At 43.2% G+C, this 25,806-nt stretch overlaps 1 protein-coding gene across 1 annotated transcript in view; it reads left to right on the top strand.

Moving 5' to 3' along the window:
- Window positions 1–25,806, top strand: part of LOC140737314 (probable voltage-dependent R-type calcium channel subunit alpha-1E) — a 619,860-nt gene that overhangs the window by 437,266 nt on the left and 156,788 nt on the right. Inside the window, 1 exon segment of the mRNA XM_073063744.1 lies at window positions 596–756. Coding sequence (XP_072919845.1) covers window positions 596–756 — 161 coding nt within the window.

The following is a 25,806-nucleotide window of genomic DNA, read 5'->3' as shown; positions in this document are numbered from 1 at the left end:
CTCTATACAGGTCTGATTATGTCATTAGGAATGTACTTGGCTTGAAGGTGATGCCCCAAAGAAGAGGGCCTTCTTAGGAGCAATGATTAGGTAGAATGGCCCTGCAAGCGATGGAGTTTAAAAGAATGAGTAAAAACCTCTTAGAAACAAGAAATTCTTGCAAGTTGATATTTATATTGGCCAAGGAGACAGATGCCTATCGAAGAGTCTCAAATTATGAGTTTGGACAATTGGGTCAGAGATGCAGAGAATATGCTATACTGTGAATCTTCAGAATTCTCCACAGAATACTGTGGATGCTCAGTATGTTCAATAATTCAAAAGGTATTGGGACAGGGTTAGAAAGTGGGCTTGAGTAAAGTAGATGGTGGGCAGATTGAGGAGGCTCTATGCCTTTTTACATTCCTCATTCCTTCTATTAACACACCACAGTCTGTCTCTAAGATCATTCACTTCCATCTGCATCAAAGCCTTTGGCACTTTTACTTCCACAGTGTGGACAAGTAGTACTGAAGGCATAAATGATAGACTGCCAGTGGGTTTGGGGCTCTTTGCTGATGGCATGGGTTACTATCCTGTGGCATTCTGGTTTCAGGCAGTATTCGACTGCGTGGTGACATCACTGAAGAACGTGTTTAACATTCTGATAGTCTACAAACTCTTCATGTTCATCTTCGCAGTGATCGCTGTACAGCTCTTCAAGGGCAAGTTTTTCTACTGCACAGATAGCAGCAAGATGACCAAAGAGGAATGCAGGTAATGATGCAGACCCAAATCATGAGGAATGTGAGCTCAGACTACACTGACACCACATACACAAGACAGTGAAGATAGTGTTCACATCACGTGATACTGACACCACACACACACACACACTTGCTTTTTCCACATCAGCTCACTCTTACACTACATAGACACCAGTGTCCACATGAAATCAAGGTGACAGTACATACACACAGTGTCTTTATCAGATCTGACTGAGACTGCACTCACACCACAGTGTCAACCTCATATTACATGAACAAGACACACACCACAGTGTCCACAGCAGGTCACACTTATAATATACAGTATACATTGTCCATTTCAGTTCACAGTGATACAACACACACTCTCTCAGATGTCCATATTAGATCACCCTGACAGAGCATACTCATTACATTGTCCACATCAGATCACACTGACACTGTATACATACCTGTGTCCACATCAACACACACTGACACTGTATACATACCTGTGTCCACATCAGATCACACTGACACTGTATACATACCTGTGTCCACATCAACACACACTGACACTGCATACATACCTGTGTCCACATCAACACACACTGACACTGTATACATACCTGTGTCCACATCAACACACACTGACACTGCATACATACCTGTGTCCACATCAACACACACTGACACTGTATACATACCTGTGTCCACATCAACACACACTGACACTGCATACATACCTGTGTCCACATCAACACACACTGACACTGTATACATACCTGTGTCCACATCAGATCACACTGACACTGTATACATACCTGTGTCCACATCAACACACACTGACACTGCATACATACCTGTGTCCACATCAACACACACTGACACTGTATACATACCTGTGTCCACATCAACACACACTGACACTGTATACATACCTGTGTCCACATCAACACACACTGACACTGCATACATACCTGTGTCCACATCAACACACACTGACACTGCATACATACCTGTGTCCACATCAACACACACTGACACTGTATACATACCTGTGTCCACATCAACACACACTGACACTGCATACATACCTGTGTCCACATCAACACACACTGACACTGTATACATACCTGTGTCCACATCAACACACACTGACACTGCATACATACCTGTGTCCACATCAACACACACTGACACTGCATACATACCTGTGTCCACATCAACGCACACTGACACTATATACACTGTGTAGTTTGCACACACTCTATTGTGCATAAATTTCTGCATAGCTTCCCCATTGGACTTTATCTTTTTCCATGAGATTCTAATATTTCTATATTGCTTCCTTTTCGAGACTGTAGTTATCAACATAGAACACTACAGCACAGTACTGTGCCGACCTTTTAGCTTACTTTAAGATCAACCTAATCCTTCCCTCCTACATAGCCCTTCCAGTAGAAGTGGTAGACGCAGGTTTGGTATTGTCATTTAAAGTAAAATTGGATTCGTATATGGACAGGAAAGGAATGGAAGATTATGGGCTGAGTGTAGGTCGGTGGGACCAGGTGAGAGTAAGCATTCAGCACGGTCTAGAAGGGCCGAGATGGCCTGTTTCTGTGCTGTAATTGTTATATGGTTATATTATTCTGTCATCCAAGTGCCTAAGAGTTTCTTAAATGTCTCTAACGTATCTGCCTCTACCAGCACCCCTGGCAGGGTGTTCCACACACTTACCACGATCTATGTTAAGAACATCCTTCCTATACTTTCCTCTAATCACCTGAAAATTATGCCCCCCTGGCATTAGCCATTTACACCCTGGAAAAACTATCCACTCGGTATGTGCTTCTTATCATCTTGTACACCTCTATCAAGTCACCTCTTATCCTCTTTCATTCAAAAGAAAAAAGTCTTAGCTCACTCAACCAATCCTCATAAGACAGGCTGTCTAATCCAGACAGCATCCTGGTAAATCTCCTTTGCACCCTCTCTAAAGCCTTCCCATAATGAGGTGACCAAAACAGAGCATAATATTCCAAGTGTGATTTAGCTAGGGTTTTATAGAGCTGCAGTATTACTTCAGGGCTCTTGAACTCAATCTGCCGGCTAACAAAGGCCAACACACCATACCCCTGTCAATTTGCACAGCAGCTTTGAGGGATCTGTGGATGTGGACCTAAGATCCCTCTGTTCTTCCACACTGCCAAGAATCCTGCCATTAACTCTGTATTATGCCTTCAAATTCAATCTTCCAAAATGAATCACTTCACACTTCTCCAGATTGAACTCTGTCTTCCACTTCTCAGCCCATCTATGCACACTGTTAAATTCTACAACAGCCTTCTGCATGATCCACAACTCCGTCAAACTTTGTGTCATCTGCAAACCATATTACAAAGACCAGATTACTATTGTACACAGAGTGAATTTTATTCTCCAAGGAACAAGCAAGATAGAAGGAAAATTGCTGAAGATGTGTTCATTAAATTGGATGTTTATGATATATTCTAATTCTGCTACTGTTTTACCTGTAATAAATAGCTTTGGAAGCTCTGTGCATTTAACAATTGTAACAAAATAAACGCACCATTATGAACTAATATGACTTAATGAAGCAGAAACTCTACAGTGTTACCCTAATCTTATTTTTAAATGTAAAAGTCTGTGTTATCTGATGATGTTCTCTACTTTTTGAAATTAATTTAGAAAAAAAACTATTTTATTGTCTCCTTCCTTCTCTGGAGGTGTGGTACAACCTAATTTAAACAAGAGAGATGCAAAATCTATGGGTGGATAAGCAGTCCAATAGCAATAGTGTGTCTCTACCATTTAGTGAATGTTATTGCTGCTCAGTGTTGCATTATAAACCTTTGACCTGAGTACTGAAAAACTGTAAACAGTATTGAAAATTCTGGACTGTATTTTTAGAGTTTAACATTATTTACCAACACATTTTCTCCTGAAAATATGGTCATACTAAGTAATTATATTTGAATCTCCCCCCGTTTGCTTTCTGACATAAATCTTTTGTATGTTTGATTTTTTGTACTTGGCTTTGTATGAATCTCCATTCTCCCTTTCCGAACAGGCTGTGTCGTTATTTATCTCTCCCTCCTGAAACTCTCCAGATCACAGCTTTTCAATTGCACAGGGTTCCTCAGTTGATCTGCGTATATTTCATATTTACAACTGTTGTTAATGACAGACGAAGGGCCTGAGAATCTTTCAGATAGGTTTGCTCACTATAAGTGCAAGATGCAGAAGTAAGTTGTGAGAATGACTCAGTCTGCCTGGCGTCTATAGCTGCAAAAATGTTTGAATCAGTTATTAATGAGATAACAACAGAATGACAGAAGTTGTTACAAGTGGCAGTGAGGTCTCATGAAGGAAAAATCACACCCGATGAAGTTATTAGTGTTTTTCAGGAAGTATTAGCCAGGATGGATAGAGGGGAACTTAGAGCCATAGAAGTGTACAGCAGAGAAACAGACCCAGCGGCCCAACTTATCCATGCCTGTTATTATGTCTGTCTATACTAATCCCACTTGCCAGCCTTAATTTCATATCGTTCTGCATCCTGTTGATTTAAGTACTAAATGTCCCTGCCTCCACCATCTCCACCAGCAGTGCAATACAGGTACCAACTACTCTTTGCCCCTCATATATCCCGTTGAATCTCCTATTTGTGTGTTGATTTCCTCAGGACTTTTGCAAAGGTGCCACAAAAATTGTTTCTCAAAATAAGGACTTATTAATCATAGTCATAAAGTCATAGAGAGATTTAGCACAGAAGTAAGCCCTTCGGCCCACTGAGTCTGTACTGAACATCAAGCACCTATGTTTGCACTAATTCTACTCTAACCTAAATTGTTCCACTCCCTCATTACCATCCATTTCCATGAGACCATAAAACATAGGAGCAGAATTAGGCCACTTGGCCCATTGAGTCTGCTCCGCCAATTGATCATTCAGTTTTGTCCCCCTTTTACATTGCAACTTATCCCACTGACTGCAAGTTTACCCTATCATCTTCCTGTCCTTTCTGGCAGTCTCATGACACACTGCCTCTGCTTGTATACCAATTGCCCCATCCTCAGCCCTATCACTCAGTTTCCCATACCCCTGCCAAATTAGTTTAAATCCTCCCAACAGTTCCAGCAAACTTGCCTGCAAGGATTTGGTCACCTGGGGTTCGGGTGTAACCTATCCCTTCCATACAGGTCAGAGATCCCAGTGATCTGAAACTCTGCTCCCTGCATCAGTTCCTCAGCCACGCATTCATCTGCCAAATCATCCTATTCTGTGATGATTACTACCCTGGAGGTCTTGCTTTTCAGCTTTCCCTCCCAGCCGTACTAGATTCTCCACTCACCTACTCACTTGGGGCAATTAACTTTCCAATCTGCACATCTTTGGAATGTGGGAAGAAAGTGGAGCGTTTGGACAAAATCCCATATGGTCACTGGGAGAACGAGCACACCCCACAGAGCTAGAATCAGAGATTGGGATCAAACCTGGGTCACTGAGCTGTGAGCAGCTCACCAGGTGCTCAAGGTTATAGGAAGCATGAGTAAGAGACTGTCGTTTTCAGGCAAAAGTCTGGAAGGATCAAGGGATTCTCATCTCTGAAGTACTCAAAGGTACTTCACATACAGCAGGTAATCAGGAATGCAAGTATATAATTTTAGCCTTTTTGTAAAGAAAATTTTGCTGTAAGAACATAGTGCACAGCACAGTGCAGGCCCTTCAGCCCACAGTGTTGTGCCGACACTTAAACCCTGCCTCCCATATAACCCCCCACCTTAAATTCCTCCATATACCTGTCTAGTATTCTCTTAAATTTCACCAGTGTATCTGCCTCCACCACTGACTCAGGCAGTGCATTCCACGCACCAACTACTCTCTGAGTGAAAAACCTTCCTCTAATGTCCCCCTTGAACTTCCCTCCCCTTACCTTAAAGCCATGTCCTCTTGTATTGAGCAGTGGTGCCCTGGAGAAGAGGCGCTGGTCCATTCTATCTATTCCTCTTAATATCTTGTATACCTCTATTATGTCTCCTCTCATCCTCCTTTTCTCCAAAGCCCGAACTCCCTTAATCTCTGATCATAATGCATACTCTCTAAACCAGGCAGCATCTTGGTAAATCTCCTCTGTACCCTTTCCAATGCTTCCACATCCTTCCTATAGTGAGGCGACCAGAACTGGACACAGTGTGGCCTAACTAGAGTTTTATAGAGCTGCATCATTACCTCGCAACTCTTAAACTCTATCCCTTGACTTATGAAAGCTAGCACCCCATAAGCTTTCTTAACTACCCTATCTACCTGTGAGGTAGATAGTGTATTAATATTCAAGAAAGGAGGGGAACTATTGACCAGTCAGCCTGAAGGAAAGTGCTGGAGCCCATTATTATGAAGGTAATAGCAAGTACTTAGTTATCAAGCTGTGTCAACATTGCTTTATGCGAAGGCATCTGTGTTTGACAAATGTGCTAGCGTTCCTTAAGGATCTATCAAGCTAGGTGGATAAAGGGAAGCCTGTAGTGCATTTGGATTCCTGGGAAGGTTTCAGTAAAATGGAGTCATACAGCACAGAAACAGCCTTTCAGCCCAACTGATGCATGCCAAACAAGATTCCCATCTAAACTGGTCCCATTTCCTTGTATTTCGCCCATATCCCTCTAAACCTATCCCATCCACGTACCTGTGCAAGAACCTTTTAAATGTTGTTATTGTACCTGTCTCAACCACTTCTGCTGTCAGCTCATTCCACATACCCATTGTCCTCTGGGTAAAAAGGTTGCCCTCTGGTTACAGATTTCTCAGCTCTGGGGAAAAGTTTGTGCGCATTCCCCTTATCTATGTAGCCTATAATTTTATACACTTCTATTAGATCCCCTCTCAGATTCAGAAGGTCCAAGGAATACAGACCTAGCCTATCCAACCTCTCCTGTTAATTCCAGCCTTCGAGTCCTGGTAGCATCCCTGTAAACTGTTTCTGCACTATTCCCAGTTTAATAGCATCTTTCCTATAGCAGGGTGATCCAAACTGAACACAATACTGCAAGGCAATATGAGTGAATCTGCAGATGCTGGAAATAAATAAAAACACAAAATGCTGGCAGAACTCAGCAGGGCAGACAGCATCTATGGGGGGAGGTAGTGACAATGTTTCGGGCCGAAACCCTTCATCAGGAGTGAAGTAACATGGGATGGTCGAGGGGGGATAAGAAGAGGGGGGAGGGATGAAGTAGAGAGCTGGGAAGTGATAGGCTGAAGGGAAATGGGCTAGGGGGAAGGTGGAGAATTATGGGAAATAAAAGAGAAAGAAGGGTAGGGCTGGGGGGAGATTATAGTGAGGGGGGGAAAAGAGAGGGAAAAGAGAGAGAAAAGAGAACCAGACTAAAATTATAGATAGGGATGGAGTAAGGGGGGGGGGGGGCAGGGCTATCAACGGAGGTCTGTGAGTTGAATGTTCATGCCGGCAGGTAGGAGGCTACCTAGGCGGGAGATAAGGTATTGCTCCATCGACCTGCATGTGGCCTCATCTTGACTGTAGAGGAGGCCATGGTCAGACATATCGGAGTGGGAGTGGTCTGTGGAATTGAAGTGTGTGGCCACAGGGAGATCCCACCACTGCTGGAGGACAGAGCGCCGGTGTTCGACGAAACGGTCTCCCAGTCTGTGGCGGGTCTTCCCAATGTATAAATGGCCACATCGGGAGCACCAGATACAGTATATCACCCTAGTTGACTCGCAGGTGAAGTGGTGCCTCACCTGAAAGGACTGTCTGGGGCCTAGGATGGTGGTGAGGGAAGAAGTGTGGGGGCAGGTGTAGCACTTCTTCCGTTTGCAGGGATAAGTGCCTGGAGGGAGGTCGGTGGGGAGGGATGGGGGGGATGAATGGACAAGGGAGTCGCGTAGGGAGCAATCCCTGCGGAAAGCCGAGAGTGGAGGGGAGGGGAAGATTTCTCCTTTGGCTCCTTCCACTTCCTCCAAACTAAAGGTGTAGCCATGGGCACCTGCATGGGTCCTAGCTATGCCTGCCTTTTTGTCGGTCATGTGGAGCAATCTATGTTCCAAGCCTACACCGGTATCTGTCCTCCTCTTTTCTTACGTTATATCGACGACTGCATCAGCGCTGCTTCTTGCACACATGCTGAGCTCGTCGACTTCATTAACTTCACCTCCAACTTTCACCCCGCCCTCAAATTCATCTGGTCTATTTCTGACACCTCTCTCCCCTTTCTAGATCTTTCTGTTTCTATCTCTGGAGACAGCCTATCCACCGATGTCTACTACAAACCTACAGACTCTCACAGCTACCTAGACTATTCCTCCTCCCACCCTGTCTCCTGCAAAAATGCTATCCCTTTCTCTCAATTCCTCCGCCTCCGCCGCATCTGCTCTCAGGATGAGGCCTTTCATTCTAGGACAAAGGAGATGTCTTCCTTTTTTAAAGAAAGGGGCTTCCCTTCATCCACTATCAACTCTGCCCTCCATCGCGTCTCCCATATTTCACGCACCTCTGCCCTCACCCCAACCCCCCGCCAGCCCACCAAGGATAGAGTCCCCCTGGTCCTCACCTATCACCCTACCAGCCTACAGATCCAACATATCGTAACTTCCGCCACCTCCTATGGGATCCCACCACCAGCCACATCTTCCCCTCCCCCCCACTCTCAGCTTTCCGCAGGGATCGCTCCCTACGCGACTCCCTTGTCCATTCATCCCCCCCATCCCTCCCCACCGACCTCCCTCCAGGCACTTATCCCTGCAAACGGAAGAAGTGCTACACCTGCCCCCACACTTCTTCCCTCACCACCATCCTAGGCCCCAGACAGTCCTTTCAGGTGAGGCACCACTTCACCTGCGAGTCAACTAGGGTGATATACTGTATCTGGTGCTCCCGATGTGGCCATTTATACATTGGGGAGACCCGCCACAGACTGGGAGACCATTTCGTCGAACACCGGCGCTCTGTCCTCCAGCAGTGGTGGGATCTCCCTGTGGCCACACACTTCAATTCCACAGACCACTCCCACTCCGATATGTCTGACCATGGCCTCCTCTACCGTCAAGATGAGGCCACATGCAGGTCGATGGAGCAATACCTTATCTCCCGCCTAGGTAGCCTCCTACCTGCCGGCATGAACATTCAACTCACAGACCTCCGTTGATAGCCCTGCCCCCCCCCCCCCTTACTCCATCCCTATCTATAATTTTAGTCTGGTTCTCTTTCTCTCTCTTTTCCCCCCCTCACTATAATCTCCCCCCAGCCCTACCTTTCTTTCTCTTTTATTTCCCGTAATTCTCCACCTTCCCCCTAGCCTATTTCCCTTCAGCCTATCACTTCCCAGCTCTCTACTTCATCCCTCCCCCCACTTCTTATCCCCCCTCGACCATCCCATGTTACTTCACTCCTGATGAAGGGTTTCGGCCTGAAACGTCATCACTACCTCCTCCCATAGATGCTGTCTGGCCTGCTGAGTTCTGCCAGCATTTTGTGTTTTTACAATACTGCAAGTATGGCCTCAGCCACATCTTGCACCATGACCACCCAACTTCCATACTCATTGCCCTGACTGAAGACCAGCATACCAACGCCTTCTTCAACACCCTGTCTACTTGTGACTCTACTATCAGGGGACCATGTACTCATACACTAAAGTCCCTCTGTTCTATAACATATACCACATTAGGGAACTGGAGCTGCAACTCGATGACCTTCATCTGGTCAGGGAGAGTGAGGAGGTGATAGAGAGGAGCTGTAGGCAGGTGGTCACCCCGGGACCACAGGAGACAGAGAAGTGGGTAACGTCAGGAGAGGGAAGGGCAAGAAACAGATACTAGAGAGTACCTCAGTGGCTGTGCCCCTTAATAATAAGTATTCCTGCTTGAGTACTGTTGGGGGGACGGCCTACCTGGGGTAAGCAACTGTTGATTGCGCCTCTGGCACAGAGTCTGGCCCTGTGGCTCAGAAGGGTAGGGAAAGACTGAAAAAAGACTACAGGGAGTTAGAAAAGAAGTTGAGAAGCAGGACCTCAAAGGTAGTAATCTCGGGATTACTGCCTGTGCCACTTGACAGTGAGTATAGGAATAGAATGAGGTGGAGGATAAATGTGTGGCTGAGGGATTGGAGCAGAGGGCAGGGATTCAGATTTCTGGATCATTGGGACCTCTTCTGAGGCAGGTGTGACCTGTACAAAAAGGACAGGTTGCACTTGAATCCGAGGGGAACCAATATCCTGGTGGGGAGGTTTGCTGAGGCTACTGGTGAGAATTTAAACTAGAAATGCTGGGGGGGTGGGAACCAAACTGAAGTGGCAGAGGAAAAGGAGGTTGGCTCACAAATAGAGAAAGTTTGAAGACAGTGCGAAAGGGAGGTGATAGAGAAGGGACACGCTCAGTCCAATGGTTTGAGATGTGTCTATTTTAATGCGAGGAGTATCATGAATAAAGCGGATGAACTTAGAGCGTGGATCAGCACCTGGAGCTATGATGTTGCGGCCATTACAGAGACTTGAATGGTGCAGGGGCAGGAATGGCTACTTTGAGTGCCAGGCTTTGTATGTTTCAGAAAGGATAGGGAGGGAGGCAAAAGAGGTGGGGGCATGGCACTGCTGATCAGAGATAGTGTCACGGCTGCAGAAAAGGAGGAAGTCATAGAGGGGTTGTCTATGGAGTCTCTGTGGGTGGAAATTAGGAATAGGGAGGGGTCAATAACTCTACTGGGTGTTTTTTATAGACCACCCAATAGTAACAGGGACATTGAGGAGCATATAGGGAGACAGATTCTGGAAAGGAGCCGTAATAACAGGATTGTTGTGGTGGGAGATTTTAATTTTCCAAATATGGATTGGCATCTCCCTAGAGTGAGGGTTTTAGATGGGGTGGAGTTTGGAGTTTGTTAGGTATGTTCAGGAAGGTTTCTTAACACAATATGAAGATAAGCCTACAAGAGGAGAGGCTGTACTTGATCTGGTATTGGGAAATGAACCTGGTCAGGTGTCATGTCTCTAAGTAGGAGTGTATTTTGGAGATAGTGATCACAACTCAATCTCCTTTACTATAGCATTGGAGAGGGATAGGAACAGACAAGTTAGGGAAATGTTTAATTGGAGTAAGGGGAACTATGAGGCTATCAGGCAGAAACTTAGAAGCATAAATTGGAAACATGTTCTCAGGGAAACGTACCGAAGAAATGTGGCAAATGTTCAGGGGATATTTGCGTGGGGTTCTGAGTAGGTACGTTCCAATGAGACATGGAAAGGATGGTAGGGTACAAGATTCGTGGTGTACAAAGACTGTTGTAAATCTAGTCAAGAAGAAAAGAAGAGCTTATTGTTACGAACCCCGTAACTGGGTTACTTACCAGCAAAGATAGAGGCGTCCGTTGGAATCTGGTGATACTATTTTTAACAGTATTTATTAGTAAAAATACACAAAAATAATATCAATGCAAATATACAGATAATATACATCGTCAATACTAAACCTAAAAGTGCGGGTATAATAATAATCAATAAGAAATAAGCCCTATCATTGTCTAGGGGATAATGAATTGTCCGATGGAAATATAAAGTTCGTTTCAGTTCACACAGGCTGCCGTCGTTTATTTGTCACTGTGTTGCAATTGTTGGAGAGAGAGAGAGAGAGAGATAGAAGAATGGGAACAGTTACCGCTATTGTTTTTGCCAACCTTCCTTTATCATTTCGATCCGTCGGTGTCTCGTTGTTGTGGCCGTTCAAGTATGACCTCTCCTTTAGCTAAACCATTCTTCCATGATGAGCCTGCCACCCAGGCAAGGGAGGACAAACATGAGCTCTCACCGGCTTTCACTATAAAACGCTGTCACTGGATTTCTAGCATTTCTCCCGGTGTGTCTGAGGGGTGTTCCCCAGACCCCTCTTTTATCCTCACTCACGGGGTCTCAGATGTCAATCAGGTTGGGATGATGCAACCCCTCAACCAGACCACTCTGGTTGTCCCCTGAGGGGTTTCAATGAATAGTACAGTACTCAATACACAATTCCTTCTCCAAGAGACAATAGCAGTAATCAGTGGTTCCGTTCCGCTTGTGTTAGGGGACATTCCACCTTGTTGTGTATTCTGCGTTGTCTATAACAACTGCCTTTTCTGTGATCCTGTGTGTCTCTCTCTCATTATTGACATGATGTGTATCTCTCTCATTTCCTGGGTCTCAGACCCGAAATAATAGCGATCTTGCGATTCTCAAAAAGGAAGGGGGGGACTTTGCACCCTTCGGCCCATCAGAGTTGCTCCACATTCGTAACACCCCCATCCTTCTAAGGATTTTTACCACAGGTAAAAATTAACTAATACAGAGTCTTACAGAATTTCAGAATCTAACACAATACAAAAGAGTTTTCACTACAGAGTAATACAGTTATACATTCAAGTTAGCACCTAAACAGTTAGCGATTACATTGCCACTTCCTTTAATATCTTAATATCTTGTACTTTAATAGATTCCTGTAGCATCAGACTCCAATTTAATAACCACCTATGTTTATTCCTTTTCTTCAGCAAAACAAAACTAAAGAGTTGTGATCTTAGCTTACGTGAATATTACAAAAGTTTATGCAAATACTAATCTTTATTTTACTTTCAAACTTAACAGTCAATCTTCCATGGTGTTGTCTTTATTATTTACATGCTTTGTCGAAATCCCTTAAAACCGGATCCTGTTATTTAAAGTGGCATCCCATCAACCCTCGCCCCTTTTCCAGTTAACTCCCACGTGGTTAGCTTGCTTACCAGTGTGGAATAGGCTTTTCATGCTCCTTTCATAGGAGTTATTTTATCAACAATGTTTTCCAAACTTAGCCCATTTTCTGAACTTCCACACAATTCTTTATTTTTAAGCAAGTCGTTAGTTTTATCTTCAGGACCCTTCATTCTATTAGTTTTCAGTTTAATATCTGCAAGCGATCCCTCTTTGTCCAAACAACATTTCAAATTCTGCCTCTTCACAGCACACCCTTGAATAACATTAGTGCGTGGGGCACCTTTACATTCCAAATCAAACTGTAATTGATTCGCAGGCACCTTGGTAACGAGCCATTGTTCCTTCAGCCTGGTTACTGCTTCTGACACCAATCCAGACTTTAAATTTTCTTCATTCAATTTAGGAACTACACTTTTCCCTTTTCCTTCAATAATAATATCCACATCACCCCCTTTTATCTCACTAACTTTTAACACACCTTCGAACACAAACAACTGGGAATTCTCACTTCCCACTAGTACCAAGGTTAACCCTTTCTTCACTGAACCAAGTCCATCTGACCCACAAGGACTGCATTCTTTTTAACTGAATAAGATACCTCAGACTTTTCCTGAGTTTCATTACTAGGTTCAGTGCCACGTGCATCCACATCTTGAACACACTCAAACAGGACATCTGCCTCTTCCAGGCTTTCAATACCCATCCCCTTTTCAAATTCTAAGTTCCCCTGATCCTCCCAGTTACTCTCTGGGCAACTCCCTTCCGGAGTAAACTCAATCCTGCGGGCTGAAACAACCTCATCTGCTAACCCAGCAGACTCCTTCAACGTAACGGCATCCTTTTCATCTAGGACCGCCTTTATTTTATTATCGGGAACACATTTAAAATTTTCAACTTCTTCAAACAGTTCTGACAAGCCAGACAGATCATCCATGTCCAACCCTGGACCTTCTAACAGCCTTATCTGTTTCTCATTTTTACTCCGTGCCTCTATAAATTTCCTCCTGGCTAAGGGTAGGTCTACCTCCTCTCCCTTACTCCCTTTCACCTCCCTATTCTCTGTTTTACCATTCCCCAACCTCTCTTGGTACAGGGTTGGTAAAAACATCTCAGCCAAATCGATACTGGCCTGATTTAAACTGGTCTCTTTCTCAGCTGCCTTTCTCGACATGCTGCGAGTGATCGCGCATGCGGGATAGATCTTGGAATCTAGGGGCGGGACCTCAACACTTACAGGCTTGCTCGTCAGCTTCATTGCTGACCAAACCTCATCATCGGCTAAATCATTACCCAGAAGGACGTCCACGTCAGTGCTCGGAAATTCTGATCACACTCCTATTTCAACTGGTCCAGATACCAGCTCACAATTTATAATGATCCTATGCAAAGGCACAGCTTCTGTCCCTTTTCCTATCCCTCTCAAAGCTACCTCTCCCGTCTCAGGACCAAAATCTAGTATCTTACTGAGAATCAATGACTGCTCAGCTCCAGTGTCTCTCCAGATCCGCACTGGAACTGGTGTTTCTACCTCTTTCACAGACACGGTCCCTTCTGAAATAAATTTATCACGCCCCTCTCGTATTCTATCTACCTGGGGCTTTCTCATCGATTTACTGATCGACACAATACATCCTGTAGGGACTGCTGCTTTCCCTTTTCCTGTCTCCTTCCTCGGAGCAAAGCACTTCGATGCAATATGACCCACCTTTCCACAATTAAAACAGGTCAAGCCAGGACCCCTCCTGCCGTCTTGCCTTTCTTCCTCCTTATTTTTACCAGTAGCTCCTGGCTGAATCTCTGCCTCAGCCAGCGGGCTTTCTCTACCGTTCCCACGGTCTTTCTGGTAACTCTTATTCGAGGAAAACTTTGTCTTGTGGGTTAGGGCATATTCATCTGCAAACCTGGCAAATTCAGATATGGACTTATTCAGCTTCTCATTCAAATACATCCGGATATCATCCGAAACACAACCTTTAAATTCCTCAATCAGAATTAACTCCCTTGGACTTCCGGTAAGATGGCGATTGTTTAGCTGCTCCGAACTTTTGTTCCATTACTGTCGCTACCTTTGCACTAAATGTCTCCATTTTTTTTAAACCTTAGTTAGGAATTATTTCGGTATCTCTTACTTGCCTGTGAATATATCTAACTTACAATGTCTAGCAAGAGTTCTAAATCCGGGAGAAAAGAAGCTATGACCGCGTCGGACATAAAGAAGCTGGTTGCGCTGGGAAAGCTCCGAGACGAAATCTTAAAGGAATTTAAAACCGCTTTCAAACAGTTAGAAGAAAAACTGGATCGGATCAACGATAAAGTGGACAAACATGCTGAACACTTATCTCGCATCGATTCGACTTCTGAAGATTTAGAAAGTCGTGTTCGATACTTGGAGACTCTCTGTTCCAGCTTAGAGGAAAAATCTAATAAACTCCTTTCCAAAATGGTGGATCTCGAAAATCGCAGCAGACGCTGCAACCTCAGAATTCTGGGACTACCAGAGGCGACTGAAAAGGGATCAACCGTGAAGTTTTTCGCCGAGTTTCTCTGTGAGTTATTCGGGAAAGATTTGCTTCCGAAGCCGCCCGAGCTCGAACGGGCACACAGAGTTTACGTTCCCCCCAGAATTCTGGGCTCCCGTCCGCGACCAGTAGTCTTGTGTTTCCATCAATACCAGGTAAAACACAGTCTGATTGTGGAGGCACGTCGCAGAGGTTCTTTTTCTTACCAGGATACAACCATTCGCTTTGTGGAAGATTTTGCACCCCAGACCTTAAAGATGCGCGCTGAGTTTAAAGGCATAATGAAAGTGCTTTTTGATCGTGGTTTCAAACCTTCCCTTCGTAATCCTGCTGATCTACGAATCAAGCTTAATGCCGGGGAATTCAAGTGGTTCAAATCAGCAAAGGAAGCTGAAGCGTTTGTGGCAAGTCTTCCGGCTATCCAGTCATCTTCAGAATCTGATCGGACCTCCTAAAATGGTGGATAAGTACTCCTCGTAGTAAAATTACTTTCTCTGGACTCGGAATTCACTTGAATCACTCAGACATTATTCATTGAAACTTTAAGGGCTGTTGACAATCTCTCCCGGGATTTGGTGTGTGTGTAACCTATTTTTATTCTTGTATAACTTTACCTACAGAGTTCTACAACTAACTCTAACTTGTTTTGGAGGTTCGAAGTCTTTAGTGAAGGCCTCCCTGTTTGTCGGTTCACAGTTCAACTGCTGATTTATTTTTCCTTTGCTTTAAATATTTATTTATTTTATCTTTTTCTTTTCTTCACCCTTTTTCTAATCTCTGAATTTTTCTCTCCCTTCTCTGTAAATGGTTGATAAATACTCGTCTTGAATTTATAATTTTCCCCTTCCTCTTCTTTTTTCTTTTTCCTTCTTACCTTTTTTTTCCCTTTCTCTTACTTTATTCTTCTATAATTTTTCGCGGGTAGGTTAGTTTTGGTTTTCTTCCGATTTTCTCTGTATTAAGTGGTATATTTCTGCAGAAGGTGTTCTAATCTGTAGTTATGTTTTCTAGTGCATAAACTAGTTATTATTTGCTATAGTATTTATACAGAACTGTTGTTAATGACACAGATCTGGAAGTTGTATTTGGGTTAATTTTTTTGGTAGAGCTGGCTACTTGTTTTGGTAGCCGTCTAGTTTTGGATTGTGCGGGTGGGGTGAGTTTTCCAGTTCCAACATCTCTTTATTGCTTAGGACATGTTTATATTTTGACCTTACGAATCTATGTTTACATCTCTGCTCCCAGACTGCTATTGTACTGCTTCATTTTTTATATGCCTGCTGCCTTTTATGCATTAGTATTTGATAATGGCTAGTGCACTTAAATTCGTGAGCTGGAATGTAAAGGGACTGAACCACCCTGTTAAAAGGAGGAAGGTATTCTCACATATTAAACAACTCAAAGCTGACATTGCTTTCCTCCAAGAAACTCATATTCGTTGTTCTGATAACTCCCGGCTTCTGTCAAAGTGGGCGGGTCAGCATTTTCATTCATCCTTCGCCGCTAAAGCTAGGGGAGTTTCCATTCTTATTAACTCAAATATTCCTTTTGAACTCCAGAATAAAATATCTGATACAAATGGCCGTTTTATTATTGTTTCTGGTAAACTATATAACACTAGAGTTGCACTAGCAAACCTGTATGCCCCCAACTTTGATGATGTTAACTTTTTTGAACGGTTTTTTTCCTCACTACCAGACTTAAACTCATACTCTCTTATATTGGGTGGTGACTTCAACTGTTGGTTGGATCCTAAACTGGACCGATCGTCCTCTGTTACCAGATCACCTACTAAATCTGCCTTAGCTATTCAATCGTTTCTCTCTAATTTTGGTATCTCTGATATATGGCGTTTCCTCCATCCTACGGAGAGAGATTATTCTTTTTTCTCACATGTTCACCATACCTTCCCAGAATTGACTATTTCTTACTCGATAACCAACTTATCCCATTTGCCCACTCTTGTGACTATCAGAGTATACTGATTTCTGACCATGCCCCAATTACCCTCTCTCTGAACTTTCCTGGTCTCCCTCAGAGGAACAAACACTGGCGGTGCGATTCAACTTTACTATCGGATGATGATTTCGTAAAATTTATTAAGGACCAGATAACCTTTTATTTTAACACTAATACATCACCTGAAGTGCCATCCCAGATTGTCTGGGATGCCATGAAAGCATATCTGAGGGGTCAAATAATCTCTTACACAGCAAATCTCAATAGAAGATCCCATGCAGATCGAGCAGACCTCATTAACCAGATTAAAGATTTGGATCAAATATATGCCCAAACTAAGAACCCTGAATTATACAAGAAGTGCGTTGAACTCCAAACTAAATTTAACCTTCTGTCCACTCAACCTGTCAAACGCCAACTTCTCGAAAGCAAGAGCCGCTTTTACATTCATGGGGATAAGTCTGGTAAATTCCTAGCCAATCAGCTGAGGCGTTCCAAAGCTAAACAACATATTACAAAGATCCGGAAGGAGAACGGAGACTTTACATCGGATCATTTAGAAATTAATGACGCATTTAAAAATTTTTATTCTCGGCTTTATTCTTCTGAATCCCTGAATGACAATATCTCTGTGGATCAATTTTTACAGAATCTGAACATCCCCTCACTTTCATCTGATTTCAAAGCCAAACTCAATGCGCCTATATCACCAGAAGAAATATCTTTTGCAATTTCTGCACTGTCCTCAGGGAAATCTCCTGGACCTGATGGGTTCCCTGTGGAATTTTATAAATCATTCTCCTCACTTCTTTCCCCTCAGTTACTTTCAGTATTATCTGACTCGTTTAACTACGGCAAATTGCCACCCTCTTTCAATGAGGCATCTATTATCCTTCTTTTAAAAAAGGGCAAAGACCCAACAGAGTGTTCCTCGTACAGGCCGATCTCTCTGCTCAATGTTGATGTAAAGATCTTAGCTAAAGTGTTGGCTCATAGATTAGAAACCGTTATTCCCTCCATTATCTCTGATGACCAAACAGGCTTTATTAAAAACCGTCTCCTTTTTTTAACATTCGGCGGCTATTTAATATTTTATACTCAGTTCCAACTGGGACTCCTGAATGTGTTATCTCCCTTGATGCAGAGAAAGCATTTGACTGTATAGAGTGGAACTACCTTTTTGCAGTCTTAGAAAAATTTGACCTCGGCCAAAGTTTCATCTCTTGGATCAAATTGCTGTACCTGTATCCTACTGCTTCTGTTCTAACTAATTTTCAGAAATCCCAAGTATTTAATCTCAAACGTGGCACCCGTCAGGGATGCCCCTTAAGTCCCTTTCTCTTTGATTTGGCTATAGAACCTCTGGCGATAGCATTTCGAAATTGTCCTGAATTGACCGGGATTTGGAGAGGGGGTGTTGAGCATAAAGTTTCTCTCTATGCTGATGACTTATTACTCTTTCTCTCAAATCCGTCTACATCCTTACCTCTAATGTTTTCACTTCTTGACCAGTTTAGCCAGATCTCTGGCTATAAACTCAACTTACATAAGAGTGAACTTTTCCCAATTAATAAAGAAGCACAAGAACTAATATTTTGTGATCTCCCTTTTAAAGTAGTCCATAATCAATTTACTTATCTTGGAATTACAGTCACAAGGAAGTTTAAAGATCTCTTTCGTGAAAACTTTGTCAATCTTTCATATGATATAAAACAGAGTCTGGTACAATGGTCACCTTTATCTATGTCCTTGGTAGGTCGTATTAATGTTGTTAAAATGTATGTTCTCCCAAAATTTTTATACTTATTTCAATCTATCCCAATTTTTATTCCTAAATCTTTTTTTGATTCCTTAGACTCTATTATTTTGTCATATCTGTGGCAGAATAAGCGCTCTAGAATTAATAAAATCCACCTCCAAAAATCTAAAAAAGAGGGTGGCATGGCTTTACCTAACTTTCGCTTATATTACTGGGCAGCTAATATACGTTGTGCTGCCTTCTGGTCTTTCTTCCACGGTCAACCTGAGTGCCCTAACTGGGTGGCAATGGAGTTGAGCTCCACTAAAGAATTATCTATCTCTGCACTTCTCGGCTCTGCACTCCCTAGCAGTCTGCCCAGATCAATAGCTAATCCTCTGGTTAGACACACTTTGCGTATATGGGCTCAGTTTAGGAAATGCTATGGTTTCCAGGGGTTTTCCGTTTCTAGCCCTGTCACACATAATCACCTTTTTTTACCTACTACGTACGATTCAGCATTCCATGTTTGGTACAGGAAGGGCATTAGACATTTTGAAGATCTCTTCATTGATAATCGCTTCGCTTCTTTTCAGCAGCTCTGTTAAGTTCAACCTGCCTAACGCTCATTTTTTCAGATATCTCCAAATCCGACACTTTACTGCTCCTTTAATTCCTAACTTTCCTGAAATGCCTGCGAAAAATGCTATGGACCTATTTCTTTCCATTAATCCACTAGGTAAAGGTTTAATTTCAATTATCCAAGATAAACTAGCAGCCTTACAATGGGCCCCTGTGGATAAAATTAAAATGGCCTGGGAGCAGGATTTAAATATCTCCTTATCCGAGGAGAGCTGGGACTCAGTTCTCAAATCGGTTAACTCAACCTCCCTTTGTGCTCGCCATTGCCTCTTACAGTTTAAGATTGTTCATAGAGCCCATATGTCTAAATCTAAACTATCTCGATTCTACCCTGGCATTAGTCCGCTCTGTGATAAATGCAAGAGGGGCGTGGCCTCTCTCATCCATATGTACTGGTTCTGTCCTAGCTTGGAGAAATTCTGGAAAGATGTCTTCACTACATTATCGGGTATTCTGAATCAGCATCTAGAACCTAACCCCTTAATTGCTCTGTTCGGTTTTTGGGGCGAGACAGATTTATGTCTGGGTCCGACCAAATGCCGAATACTATCCTTTGCCTCTCTCCTGGCGAGACGCTTGATCCTCCTTAGATGGAGAGATGTTGCCCCGCCCACTCATGCGCAATGGCTTAACGACATTATGGCCTGCTTGGACCTCGAAAAAATTCATTATTCAGTTCTGAATTCGGATCTAAAGTTCCATAAGGTCTGGGGACCTTTTATCGAGTACTTTCATAACCTTCCTCTTGACTAGGGTTTTTTTCATTTGTTTTTTTTCTTCTTTTCGGTCCCTTGCTTTCAGCTCCTTTTTTTTCTGGCAGTAGGCATTATTATCCTCTGTTACTAAGTGTATTTACAGTCTGGAAGTTTGACTGTCCGGACTTATACTCTTTATACTGTGTGGTGGTTGGTCTGGAGTTGTTGTTGTTTTTTTCTTGTGTTGTGGGGCTTGGGGAGGACACTAAGCTCACTTGTCTTCAATTTAGGTGCTTTTTTGTTAAACTCTCTTCCTTTGTAGCATATTGTTATTGTATGCTTAATCTTGCACTGTATTAATGCTCCTCATTGGGATTTGGGGTTTTTAATTTTGTAAAATGTTTTGAAAAACTAATATAAAAAAAAGAATTAACTCCCTTAAATGCCGAAAATCTTCTTCCACCATTTCTGCTGCACACCAGCGATCCAAGAGCACACCCTTCTCATAGGCAAACTCTGCATACGTCTGATTCCACACTTTCTTTAAATTTCTGAACTTTTGTCTATAGGCCTCAGGTACCAATTCGTAGGCCTGAAGAATGGCCTGTTTTACTTCCTTGTAATTCTCATACTCCTCCTCCTCCACAGACAATGCCGCATATGCTCATTGTGCCTTCCCTTTTAACACACTTTGTAACAACGCCACCCACTGATCTCTGGGCCACTTCTGACTCACTGCCACATTTTCAAAATGCAAGAAATAACTATCAACATCCGTCTCCTCGAACGGAGGTACTAACCTAAACTCCCTACTAACATTAAACCTCTCCTCTTGGTCTGGCCCTTGAGCTCTTCGCTCTTTCCTCAATGTCTCCATGTTCAGCTCATGCTGCCTCTGCTTCTCCTTCTCCTCATACTCCCTCTGCTTTTCAGCTCTTTCCTTCTCCTTTTCAGCTGCTTCCAGCTGTTTTAACTTAATTTCATGCTCCAACCTTAATTTTTCCAACTCTAACTGAACCTTCCCACTAGCTGGTACCTTTTCAGGGATCTGTTCCACTACCTCAGCCAAAAACACATTCTTCTCAATATAATGCTGAGCTACGACCATCCGCATCTCCCGCTTTTTCATTGACAACCTCACCTCTGCAAGATTTAGTCCTTTCGCAATATTTATCAAGTCCAACTTTGTGGCAGCCTCTAGCGCCTCCGGAGTCGGGTTTTTTATAAATTCGTCTACGTCCATCTTTGCTGGTTTCCCGTCTGGTTACCCGCGCAACCAGATCCAAGTTTGGACTTAAAAGCCCGATTTACTGGCCCTCCAATTTGGTATCAAATCTCAAGACGAGGCCCCAAGTTGTTACGAACCCCGTAACTGGGTTACTTACCAGCAAAGATAGAGGCGTCCGTTGGAGTCTGGTGATACTATTTTTAACAGTATTTATTAGTAAAAATACACAAAAATAATATCAATGCAAATATACAGATAATATACATCATCAATACTAAACCTAAAAGTGTGGGTATAATAATAATCAATAAAAAATAAGCTCTATCGTTGTCTGGGGATAATGAATTGTCCGATGGAAATATAAAGTTTGTTTCAGTTCACACAGGCTGCCGTCGTTTGTTTGTCGCTGTGTTGCAATTGTTGGAGAGAGAGAGAGAGAGAGAGATAGAAGAATGGGAACAGTTACCACTATTGTTTTTGCCAACCTTCCTTTATGATTTCGATCCGTCAGTGTCTCATTGTTGTGGCCGTTCAAGTATGACCTCTCCTTTAGCTAAACCGTTCTTCCATGATGAGCCCGCCACCCAGGCAAGGGAGGACACACACGAGCTCTCACCGGCTTTCGCTATAAAACGCTGTCACTGGATTTCTAGCATTTCTCCTGGTGTGTCTGAGGGGTGTTCCCCAGACCCCTCTTTTATCCTCACTCATGGGGTCTCAGATGTCAATCAGGTTGGGATGATGCAATCCCTCAACCAGACCACTCTGGTTGTCCCCTGAGGGGTTTCAATGAATAGTACAGTACTCAATACACAATTCCTTCTCCAAGAGACAATAGCAGTAATCAGTGGTTCCGTTCTGCTTGTGTTAGGGGACATTCCACCTTGTTGTGTATTCTGCATTGTCTATAACAACTGTCTTTTCTGTGATCCTGCGTGTCTCTCTCTCATTATTGACATGATGTGTATCTCTCTCATTTCCTGGGTCTCAGACCCGAAATAATAGCGATCTTGCGATTCTCAAAAAGGGGGGGGGGGACTTTGCACCCTTCGGCCCATCAGAGTTGCTCCACATTCGTAACATTATGAAAGGTTCAAAAAACTAAGTAATGATATGAATCTAGAAGATTATAAGGCTAGCAGGAAGGAACTTACGAATGAAATTAGGAGAGCCAGAAGGAGCCATGAGAAGTCCTTGGAAGACAGGATTAAGGAAAACCCCAAGGCATTCTACCAGTATATGAAGAGCAAGAGGATAAGACATGTTAGAATAGGACCTATCAAGTGCGACAATGGAAAAGTGTGTATGGAACCGGAGGCAATAGCGGAGGTACTTAGTGAATACTTTGCTTCAGTATTCACTACGAGAAAGGATCTTGGCAATTGTAGGGATGACTTGCAGTAGACTAAAAAGCTTGAGACTGTAGATATTAAGAAAGAGGATGTGCTGGAGCTTTTGGAAAGCATCAACTTGTAAGTCACCGGGACCGGACAGGATGTAACCCAGGCTACTGTGGGAAGTGAGGGAGGAGATTGCTGAGTCTCTGGCAATGATCTTTGCATCATCAATGAGGATGGGAGAGGTTCTGGAAGATCGGAGGGTTGCGGATGTTGTTCCCTTATTGAAGAAAGGGAGTAGAGATAGCCCAGGAAATTATAGACCAGTGAGTCTTACTTCAGTGGTTGGTAAGTTGATGGAGAAGATCCTGAGAGGCAGGATTTATGAACATTTGGAGAGGCATAATATGATTAGGAATAGTCAGCATGGCATTTTCAAAGGCAGGTCGTGCCTTACGAGCCTGTTTGAATTTTTTGAGGATGTGACTAAGCACATTGACGAAGGTAGAGCCGTATATGGATTTTAGGAAGGCATTTGATAAGGTACCCCATGCAAGGCTTATTGAAAAAGTAAGGAGGCATGGGATCCAAGGGGACATTGCTTTGTGGATCCAGAACTGGCTTGCACACAGAAGGCAAAGAGTGGTTGTGGAGGGGTCATATTCTGCATGGAGGCCAGTGACCAGTGGTGTGCCTCAGGGATCTGTTCTGGGACCCCTACTCTCTGTGCTTTTAATAAATGACCTGGATGAGGAAGTGGAGGGATGGGTTAGTAAATTTGCTGATGACACAAACGTTGGGGGTGTCGTGAATAGTGTGGAGGGCTGTCAGAGGTTACAATGGGACATTGATAAGATGCAAAAATGGGCTGAGAAGTAGCAGATGGAGTTCAACCCAGATAAGTGTGAAGTGGTTCATTTTGGTAGGTCAAATATGATGGCAGAATATAGTATTAATAGCAGTGTGGAGGATTAGAGGGATTTTGGGGTCCGAGTCCATAGGACTCTCAAAGCTGCTGCGCAGGTCGACTGTGCAGTTAAGAAGGCATATGGTGCATTGGCCTTCATCAATCTTGGGATTGAGTTTAAGAGCCAAAAGGTACTGTTGCAGCTATATAGGACCCTGGTCAGACCTCCACTTGGAGTACTGTGCTCAATTCTGGTCGCCTCACTATAGGGAGGATGTGGAAACCATAGAAAGGGTGCAGAGGAGATTTACAAGGATGTTGCCTGGATTGGGGAGCATGCTTTATGAGAATAGGTTGAGTGAACTCGGCCTTTTCTCCTTGGAGCAACGGAGGATGAGAGGTGACTTGATAGAGGTATACAAGATAATGAGAGGCAATGAAAGTGTGGATAGTCAGAGGCTTTTCCCCAGGGCTGAAATGGCTAGCATGAGAGGGCATAGTTTTAAGGTGCTTAGAAATAGGTACAGTAGAGATTGGTGAGTGCATGGAATGGGCTGCTGGCGGCGGAAACATTAAGGTTTTTAAGAGACTCTTGGACGGCTACATGGAGCTTAGAAAAATAGAGGGCTATGGGTAAAGCCTAGGCAGTTCTAAGATAGGGACATGTTCAGCACAGCTTTGTGGGCCGAAGGGCCTGTATTGTGCTGTATGTTTTCTATGTTTCTATATACCAATAGCCTTCTTCAATACCCTGTCTACCTATGACTCTACTTTCAGGGGACCATGTACTCATACTCTAAAGACCCGCTGTTCTATAACACTGCTCAGAGTCTTATTGTACACTGTGAAAGTTCTGTTTTGGTTTGACTTTCCAAATGCAACACCTTGCACTTACCTCAGTTAAAGAAAGGATTTGGAAAGGGTGCAGAGGAGATTTACCAGGATGCAGGCTGGTCTAGAGGGTCTTCTGAAGATTGGTAGAATGAGTTAGGAGGATCAAAGGAGGATGAGAGAAGACCTGATAGAGGTGTACAAGATGATAAGAGCATAGATTGAGTGGATAGCTGGTAATTTTTTCCCCAAGGCAGAAACAGCTAGAATGAGGGGACATATGTTATGTTTTGTAACTCCAAAACATAAAAAACTAATTGAACAAGAGAGACAGTAATAAGAGTCTAACTTCGTTTTTACTTTAGTGAGGCACGCATATATGATGTGCTGTAGTGGTGATTTATGCCATTAATGTACTTTTACGCTTTTACGTGTAACCTATAACAAAGAATACTTAATCAAACAACTTATAGTTCACTATAATATTTTGTGTGTGTGTGTGTGTGTGTGTGTATGTATGTATTGCTATGGAGTACTTATTAGTCTTGTGGGATAATGTCACAGGGTGTTGAAGAAGGCTTTTGGTATGCTTGGCAGGCAACACTTATGGCTGTGAAACAATCTGATGTTCTAGGGACACCTCTGTGGTGAGTTTAGGAGTTGACTCTGGGACTGCAGGAACTCGTTCTGACAGCGATGGCTGCCTTCCTTCTCTAACAATTGACTCTGCTCTCCTCAACTGATCAATGTGTTGTCTCTAGATGATATCAGACACAATCTCCAATGTGTAGGAGAGTGGTCCAGTTCTGTCCTTAATCTTACCGAGTACCCACTTTTGATCTGCAAGGAGTTTGTATGTTCTCACTGTGACCACATGGATTTCCTCCAGGTACTCCCATTTTCTCCCACATTCCAAAGATATACAGTTTAGTTGGTTAATTGGTCACAGGGATATAATTGAGCAGTGTGGTTTCATTGGGCCAAAAGGCCTGTTACTGTACTGTATTTCTAAATTTTAAAAACTAAAGTAATTTACAAAGAGCAATGAAATATTGGCCTTTTTTGCAAGGAGGTATAAGAGTATTCAACTTGAGAAGGGTTGCTGAGAATTACATCCAATGCTTTGGTCAGCATTTTTAACGACTGGTTTACTTTCACTGGAGGTATTGAAGACAAGGATTTTCTGATTGATTCCTGCAGATGTGTGGATTGATATACAAAGAAAGTAGAGCATGCTGGGCCTACATGCCTCAGAACGTTTTCAGCAGAGTGGTAATCTTATTGATACATACTGATACTGCGTGAGATACCAAGAAGATATTTCCCCAAGCGGGCTATGTAGAAACGAAGAGAAATGGATCTAGAATGAGTGATCGACCATTTCAGAGGGAGAATCTTTGGAATTCTCTCCCACAGAGATCTGTGGAGGCTAACTTGTGTAATATATTCATGGCAGAGACTGACAA

The sequence above is a fragment of the Hemitrygon akajei genome, chromosome 12 (genome assembly GCF_048418815.1).
Source record: "Hemitrygon akajei chromosome 12, sHemAka1.3, whole genome shotgun sequence".
Classification (NCBI taxonomy): domain Eukaryota; kingdom Metazoa; phylum Chordata; class Chondrichthyes; order Myliobatiformes; family Dasyatidae; genus Hemitrygon; species Hemitrygon akajei.
Note: the sequence above shows the minus strand (reverse complement) of the source record. Positions and strands in the feature narration are given on the sequence as shown.